Source organism: Choristoneura fumiferana, unplaced genomic scaffold, assembly GCF_025370935.1.
Source record: "Choristoneura fumiferana unplaced genomic scaffold, NRCan_CFum_1 Sck3bRy_115;HRSCAF=301_pilon, whole genome shotgun sequence".
Taxonomy (NCBI): Eukaryota; Metazoa; Arthropoda; class Insecta; order Lepidoptera; family Tortricidae; genus Choristoneura; species Choristoneura fumiferana.
Window position 1 is genome coordinate 1 of NW_027412796.1, and position 9,049 is coordinate 9,049.

Genomic DNA, 9,049 nt, shown 5'->3' on the forward strand with positions numbered 1-9,049 from the left:
TTGAAGTTGCGTTATGAAACGGCCAAGTGAATGAGTTAATTTTTTGTACGGATGTGACCAACAATAGGTACCCCTCATTTTGGAAATTTCTATGAGAAAGAGTTAAATCTTGGAATTTCAATTGAACTGTCATATCTACTGGTTCACGTGAATGAAGCTGGTAAAAGTTAGTGTATTAAATGAGTGACACTCTTTTCCGTCCCAGTTTCTCTTTAGAAACTGACATGAGCTTCTATGGGCGTGTACACGAAAAACAGGATCGGCATATCCATGTCGGTATTATCCGGGCCGGGAAAATGTTACCCATAAAAATGAGATAGGTACCTTCTTGTCGAGAAGCACGTGGTTTTCGAGCGCGTGCATGATGGCGAGCGAGAGGCGCGAGTCGAGCGCGCGCAGCGCCGCGTCCGCGTCGCCGCGCGCCAGCCGCTCCGCGCCCTCCACGAAGCCGGCCCACGGCGCCTCCAGCTCCGCTACCGCAGACCCCATGCAACTGCAACAATGCTCTCGTCAGCACGCGCCCGCCATGGCTTGAGGGTAGGTTCAAACATAACAGGGTAAACATTAAAAAAATGGTCAAGTGCGAGTCGGACTCGTACATGAAGGGTTCCGTAAACAGTTCAGTAAGTTTTTCTTAAAATTCTTCTAATATAAGTTTTTTTTGCTGACTGTACTTTATGCCCCTGGTTACCAAAGTACTCGTCAAGACGACAAACGAGTCCAAACTCGATGCGGTCGTGTCGTTTATCACAGAGTTCCTATGGTCACCCGCTAGCTTTATCATCAGATCAACTCCATGTTATAATAATATTGCATTGTCATCGGATTTATACATGCGTGTAAAATTTCAGCTCAATCGGTTGAAGATATCCACTTCAAATTTGAGTTGAAAGATTCCACCCGAGCAAACATAGTTACATTACACTGCAAATAAATATAATGCTTGTAATAAGTTTTTGTTAAAAATTTCATTTTTAATACAAGCTTTTTTTGCCGAATGTACTTTTTGTTGACTTTACTTGCATTGTCATCTAAACTACATATCTCTACCTCAAGTCGGTACTATTAACTATTGAGGAGTTCCCTCCTGCAGAGACGATCCTGGCAAGACCACCAAGATGTCACTACCAGATTATTGTATTGTCACCAAATTTACATAAGTATGCCAAATTTCAAGTCGATCGGACCACTGGAAGTGGGTTAAATTTAGCTTCCAAGATTTGACCCAAACAAACAATAAATAAATAAATAAACAAACAGGGCAAGCTAAAGAAAAGCTTCTAAAAATATCGCCGAAATGTAAGCACTTGTGCAAGTATTTCGAATAAAAAACAATTTGAATTCTCATCCTCTTTGGTTCTGGCTGTTTGCTTCTGAAACCATTGCCCGTGCCGCGCCGCGCGCGGCTCAAAAAAAAGGCTGTCAGCGCGGTTCTTTCGCGGGAAATTCGGCGGACTTCGTATGTTGTGTAATTAAATAATAAGAAGCTGGACTAGTGTAAATATTTTTTATTAATTTTGCGCAAAACCGAATAAACCACACAATCAGACAGTCTTTATGGAATTTTTATAATGGAAGCTTTAATAAAACATCATTAAAATCGCAAACTTAAAGGAAAATATTCAAACGACATAGATAGCCGTTGCTAGGCGACTCGGTCACCTTAGCAACGGATAATAACGCCTAGCAATCAAAAACGCTGATAAAAACACGTTTCTTGTATGACGACCCCTTTAATTTGTAACTTTATTTTATTTTTAGTATTTGTTGTTATAGCGGCCACAGTAATACATAATCTGTGAAAATTTCAAGTGTCTTACTTTTACGGCTTAAGGGATAGAGCCCTGTGACAGACGGAGGGACAGATAAACAGACAAACAGACAGACAGACAGACAGCGGAGTCTCAGTAATAGGGTCCCGTTGGCACCCTTTGGGTACGGAACCTAAAAAGCAAAAAACTTAGCAGAGGAACACTGATGCTTTGGGAGAGGAGGGGGACTGAGAAGCTTGAGTTACCTTACCACTTAAATCTACAGCGTAAGTAATAAGTTGTGTTTGGACGATTTCCTTTCTTTTGTTCTGAATATTTGTTTTTTTTGCAGCCATTAAAACTTAGCGCAGTTTATAGGTGGCTAGTGGCTACTCCATTTTACCAACTAGCGCGTGGGTTTTCAGTTCTAGTTTCCGTTATGAAGTTTTTAATTAGTTCTGGTTTTTTTTTAGTTAACTTATGAGACTGTTGCCAGAACGACTTTTCGGCTTTTTTTTAAATAAAAGCTTTATGAACTCGCTACACGAAGTTCTGAAACCTGACAAGAATTATACTTGCACAGCTTCGAGTACGGTGCGGTCCCGTAATTACCTGAACTATGAAAATAAATTTGTCTTTAAGCAACTCGTTCGCTATTAAGAACATAAGTATTTAAGGCTTGAAACATTAAATACTTACATTATTTTTTCAACTTAAACTACTACCAGAATAGAAATATTAAGAAGATATGAAATATCTAGCTAGGCATATCTACTCAGGTACTATAAATTTTTTGACTGTCATTACACGTGTATGATCTACAAATCTAATTATTAAATAATAAAACGACTACGAGGTTCCTGTTGATTTAAAATACTTGAATTTAAAAAGTATTGTTTTAAATACTATAACAAATCGAATTGAAAGGTTAAAAACATTTCCAATGTATACATTGTAGTTCCATATTTTTATTAATGTCAGTATTTCAGCAATTATTTATTTATACTTTTACATAGTATACCTTTATATAAATTAAATATACATTTTACAAAAAAATATACAAAATGCTGCCCTGTTGGACGAAGTCCAATCCAACCCCAAATAAACTGAAAAAGACCGCGCCAAACCACATTGCTTTAAATTTTAACCTTTATTCAACTAATGTTTATAAGAAAGAAGTCCGTTTTGAATTTTTGTAAGTCATACCTATTTCACCCAGTATTCTAATTGACTTGAAATTTGATCCTTACCGAGTCGTGTACGTATGAATATAGGACAATTTACAGGCAACGAATAGTACAGTTACTTAATAAAGTAAGGTAATTATTTAATCTAGCTAGGCAGGTTTTCTTGAGTCATCGCCTTATTAAATCAATTTATATTACACTATGAAACGGTATTGGCAGAATTCGCTACGGCAGTAAGTTGTTCGCCTCTTGCCAAGTGCTGGATATTGTTTGAAGTGAATGCTTACCCTCTGGCGAGGTTGAGGCAGTAGTGCCGGCAAGGGCGCGCGGCGAGCCCTCGGCAGCGCGCGCAGCCGGCGGCGCGCAGACAGCGCGCGCGCGCACGCGGCGGCGGCGCGCGCGCTCGCCCGCTCGCCGCCCGCCAGCGCGCCCGCGCCCGCGCCCAGCGCCAGCAGCAGCGCGCGCGCGCCCGCCACTGACTTCGACAGCGTCGCGCCGACCTGCACACACAAACCTGCTTTCAAATACCATTCCCGCAAACCGTGATAATTTCCCAACTGATGTATCGTAAGGAAATACGTCGATGCGTAGATGATTTTATCCTCACCTGTTGTGGCACCTCTCCGAAAGGCTGCACGGCGTCGTAGGCGTCCTTCAAGCACACCTCGTAGTCGGCGGTGAATTGCTTCGTGTCAAGTCGCAATATGTTGTGATAAGCCAGGGGAAATATATCCCTAAAGAAGTTTCTGGTGGTGGCGGCGAGGTCGCGCGGCGGGTCGGCGAGCAGCGGCGCGGCCGCGGGCCCGGGCGCCGGCCGCAGCGCGGCGCGCACCTCCCCGTACAGCGCCGCCAGCGGCCGTGCGCGCGCGCCGCCTGCGCGCGGTACACTTGCGCAAACAAAACCGCACTTTTGTTTTGCGACTGATGTGAAAGCGCCGTTAGGTGTTCTGTGCCAAACAAAAACATCACATTATTTAAAGAAGAGTCGAATTTATTCATACCTACTCGTACTAAGTAACTAAACTTTAAGTGTTCTGTGCGATTGCTTTAATTTTAAGTATTTTAACACCGAATCGTTTTTTATTCTGCTGATTTTTTCATATTAAATTAAAAGAAAAGCAAAGCTTCCAATTTCATCAAATAGTAGGTAAATATTCGAAACCACGCACGCATACCTAATACCGCTTCTTGACATTGCAGTGTGGGCTCGGTGCAGTACAGTACAGCACGTTCGGTAAAAATGACGAAGTAATTCTTTACCATGCCCCTGTATTTATTAAGTGCGCCCATTCCGAACTACGCGGGATACCCACAGGATACCCGCCCTGCGCCTACCAAGGAGGGCTCGTTGAAATACAGGTGCGCGGTAATGAATATTTTTATTACCGATCTAATACCGCGACACCACAGAATAAATCAAAAAGTACAAGTAGCGACGCCTTAAAAATTCTACATAGAAAACGAATGGAATGTCATTCTATTTGATATCCTAGTTTTCGCAGCTAGTTAATTTTCGGCTGAATCAAGAAATATGTAATAATCATTTGAAACTTAAGTGCCGTATAAATATGTCGACGCTAATACTCGGCGACAGACTGGCCACTATGCACATAAAGTATCGCTATAAGAGAAATACCCAGCCTTAACTTGAATTAAAATTCTACCTATAGTTTAATTAGTATTATGTGTTTTAAACATTTCCATTTGATTAGTAATTTCTGTGAATCAGTTAATAATTAATAACTTTGAAATATTAACGGACGATTGCACAAGTTATAGTAAAGAACTTAAAATACATAATTTAGTAACGGTACTTAATTAAAATTCCTTTCCTATTTGTAAGTAAGAATAGGTAGATTTAAATTCCTTGAAAGAATAATTGAACCAGATTAGAAACATTTGAACAGAATAGAGTAAATAGATAATGTAAGTAAAGTAATGAGCAAGCAAACATCCCCGGAGTGTTGCGGCTGCGGCGGCGGCGGCGCCTGCGCGCGTGCGCTATCTCGCGGCCCGAGGGCTCAACGCCTTCCGACATTCCTGTGTCAACCAACAAATGTCACGAATATTGCACTACTGTTACAATTTCGGCTACTTTTTTAAATACTTAATTTTTTTTCTACTCGTACAACCACTATCAGTGATTTACTTAATCACGAACACTTAATGAATATAAGAACATACAGGGATGGAAACACGGAATCAAATAGACGATGAAAGTAAACCTGACGAGGCTGCTCTATTCCAGTGTTATAGTGTTAATATTAGGTACAGCTACATTTATTAAACAAAAATCTAAAATAATCCGAATCTGAGGTTTTCATTCAATGCCTGTTTTGCTAACATTCTGTGAACTGGAATGATTACTTCGGTTGGCTGCATAACTAAACTGAACAAAACGAGTTTTGTATAGCGAGGCGAAAGTTTCTACTAAGCTGAACTCCGCATACTTATTAGGTACGTACAAAGTTTTGTTATACAGGATTTTCCTATCTGGTGATTTTTCATATTATTCATTCTATTTATTTTTTAATTTATCAAACTTTTATGTTACTTGCCATGCACGTGTAAATTTATTTGTGACTTCGCCATACGCCACTGAGCACAGAATGTAGAGTTTAAGAATATGATATATGTAATACCCTAGAGGTAAATGTAGTGTATGTTATATAATTGTTTATTTTAAATAATACTTTTGATTTTTCTTTTCAGACACAAGAGGGTGTAGGGCGAAAGGGGGGAACGGGTACGAGACCTCTAGACGCCCTTCTTCCTGCGCATAGCTCGTCGGCCCGTCGCTAATCTTCAAGGATCAGCGACTCGATACCTAAATATTGCTTCACCTTATGTCGCGCAGTACTTGTACTTATAGTGCTAGCGGTACACCCCGAAATTCAGTAAAAAGCTGCACATGGTGTTAAAAGCATGAAAATCGGAACGATTGATCTTTAGGCCATACGAATCAATTTGACCCGTAGCACGAAAAAAAAACAAAAGGAGAGGAGTTATGACGTCATCTTTTCTTGTACGGGAAAAAGAAATTGTTCTGAAACCTATCGTGTGTGGTATCTAATGAAAGGTCTTACTAAGCAGATTCTAAAAATATATCACATTATTATATTTCAGTCACTTGTTTTAAATTAAAATTAAAATCATTTTCAAAACATACCAAGTTTGGGCTCCTCCAGATATGATACGGTTGAATCATTATTTGTAAAATATACCTAAAATTATATGTAATAGCCTCATATCCAACCCCAAGAAAGCAATTTTGAAAATATTTACATTAGACAGAGAGACAATACTTTTGGTTGTAACTTAAATTTAGAATAAATAATAAAGGATTGTAAAAATCTTGCTTGTTTTATTTCATTTTTTAAATGCCATACGAATACAAAGTAGAAAAAAATACTTCGTTTTGTTTAGCATTAGAAAAAGGGTAAACAATCTTGACGAGTCTTTTATTCAAATTCAAAATACAAATTCAAATAATTCTGAAATATACATTTCAGGTCAAGTAACCATTACCCTTTGGATTCTGAAGGCAAGCTCGCGTCTGCCGCCCCCAAAGTTAGCTCAAACGCACTCATGTCATGCTCTGAAAGCAGAGCGGTACCGAGGACATGGTATTGCTTCCGTTCCCATAAGCTCTATGGGATCGTCTTGGGAACTTCGACGTCGCGAGCCTGTGACTAGAAATTAAACTAAAAATATACAAGTTTAAAATCCATAAGCTTAACAATATACAGCCTTAAATATAGCAAGGGGATGTATAAAGTCCCTGAGTTAATAAAAAAAAAACCTAATCTAAATAATTCAGAGATGTATATAGTCTCTAAATGTCAAAGTAAACTAATTAAATTAATTAAATTATACAATCTTCAGAGGTGTAAAAAGCCTCCAATGTCAAAAATTAATAATGATTATTAAAATAAAGAGATTGAGATGTATAAGGTCTCCAAATGTCAATCAAATAAATATTTTTAAATTAAATTCTGCAACTATTATAAAACTTAAAAAAACAGTAGGTAACTATTACTTATGATACCAAAAGCATGTAAATGATCATATTGTCATTTCTAATTGTTACATTTTTGCTGTGATTTATTATTCAAGTGTTTTTCAATAATAAAAAGAGACGTCAAGATCGCTTTCCTTCTTTCTAATGCTAAAAAAAACAAGTATAGATAGAAACCAATTACATAAATATAGACGTACCACCAGCAAAACAAAACAACAGTAAGTAAATGTATTTTAGTTTTAAGTAATAACAAAGAGTCGGTTACACGTGCCAACTTAATTAAATAGATACTTCACGGGAACATACTCGTAATGTACGACCACGTAGGCGAACCAGGCTACGGCTTTCCGTTCGTGAACGTTTTCTCGAAATACCGCCTCGATTGTCATGTCACGTTATCCAACCAATGAGCCTCCTTAACAACCCTAATCATACCCACAAAGCTTTTGACGAAACATGACTATTGTTTGCGATTCCATTAATTTTATATACGAAGCATTATATGAATACGATTTGAAAGTACTTATACCATGACAAGGGACAAGGTAAATTATTTTAGTGGCGTAATGAGGGTCGGCCCAGGTTCGCGGGGCTTCGGCCTATGCGAACACGACACTCACTTTCGTCCCCCTCTGATCTAACCGGGGGTTGCAAGTGGTCTTCATTGTTCTATGTACTATGGAATGCTTGGAGCAGAGGTCGTCGCCCCTGTCGGGAGTACATATGTTGCATTCACCACACTAGTAACAAAATGCACCGCAATATTACCTACCATGAAAAAAACTTTCTAAAAACCTCCTTTATCAACTCATCCAGAATTCATTTTCAAGGAGCAAATAAAGCAAGTTAATAAAACAAGGTTTTCTACAATTTACCATTCTGCAAATCAACACTAATTGTAGCCCGTAAGAATGCTTAAAAGTGGCTCACGTTGCTCAAGACCTAAATCCATTATCACACTGTAACTGTGCCGTCTGTCGTTCCCCTGCTCGCGCCGTCCGCTAGCAGCCCGTGTGATACAGCTCGTTATCGTCTCTTATTCTACAATTCGATACCTCCTACGTATACTGGTACAAGTGACAAATTTCTGATTTTTAGTTTTTTGCAATTTTGTGATTAATATTTCCTTATTTACCTACCACAAAAAATTTGGACGGATATTCCTATTAGTTTTGGAAATAAAGTGACGTATATGAATGCATCTAACACCGTTTTGCTAATCGGTACAACGTATACTGAGGCAACCGACATGCACCACTATACGCGGCACCGATATTGTCGCGGGGCCGGGGAAGTCGAGTGTAACTGGCAGTTGCCTCAGTGTACGCGCTAGCCGTCGCTGCGTGCGGACCGTTTAAACTGTTCTACGAGCACATAATTTGATAGTATATATAAAAAAAACATGTTTTGGTTTGGCAAGACCACAATAGCCGTATTTCTCATAGACAGTCATGGAAACTAAATCCAATGTGAAACCTTTTCGTGATCTATTTCGCTATGATTTCTTTGGCAAATGTATGGGATGTCAACATAACATTGGTAGTACAACGGTTCCACCCCAGTACCAGTACGTGATTCAGTTTCCTCGGCTATACCTACATGTACGCGTGCTAGAAATATAACATTGCAGTATTACATTGCATTTTGGTAGTTGAGCATCCCCAAAAAGAAGGCGAAGGCATGCATGCTTTAATTAAAATGAGAACAGTAAATTTCAATATACCTACAGGTTGATAAAAAAAATCCTGTACTATACTGTAACCCATATTAGGGCTACTGATTACTAATACGATATAAGTGGGAAAACATTGAAATTAGAAAGTCTTCTTGCGACTCCACTTCCATACAAAACTTTTTTTTTCGAATCACAGTATTTTTCTACTTGGATCATATTAGTAATTAGTAGCCCTAATGTGGTTTAAAGTATAGTAAGTACAGGTTTTTAATAACACCTATACACATTTTTTTATACACACCTAGAAATGGTACCTGGCTATGTATGTATATGGCGAAAACGGGTAAACCGTATGAAGTTATAGAAGTTCCCAAGACTCAAAACAGACACAAAATTTAAATCTATTGTCAAGAAG

The 9,049-nt window shown here is 38.8% G+C and overlaps 1 protein-coding gene across 1 annotated transcript; it reads right to left on the bottom strand.

The window, feature by feature from the left end:
• Positions 1-324: 324 nt before the first annotated feature.
• On the bottom strand, positions 325-7,928 carry LOC141444979 (division abnormally delayed protein-like; the record flags this gene model as incomplete). The annotated part of the gene is given in 6 exon segments (XM_074110761.1): positions 325-493; positions 3,226-3,302; positions 3,346-3,438; positions 3,546-3,793; positions 3,796-3,885; positions 7,890-7,928. Coding segments are annotated over 6 exon segments (699 nt in total), but the record flags the coding sequence as incomplete, so codon positions are not given.
• Between the last annotated feature and the right edge of the window lie 1,121 nt (positions 7,929-9,049).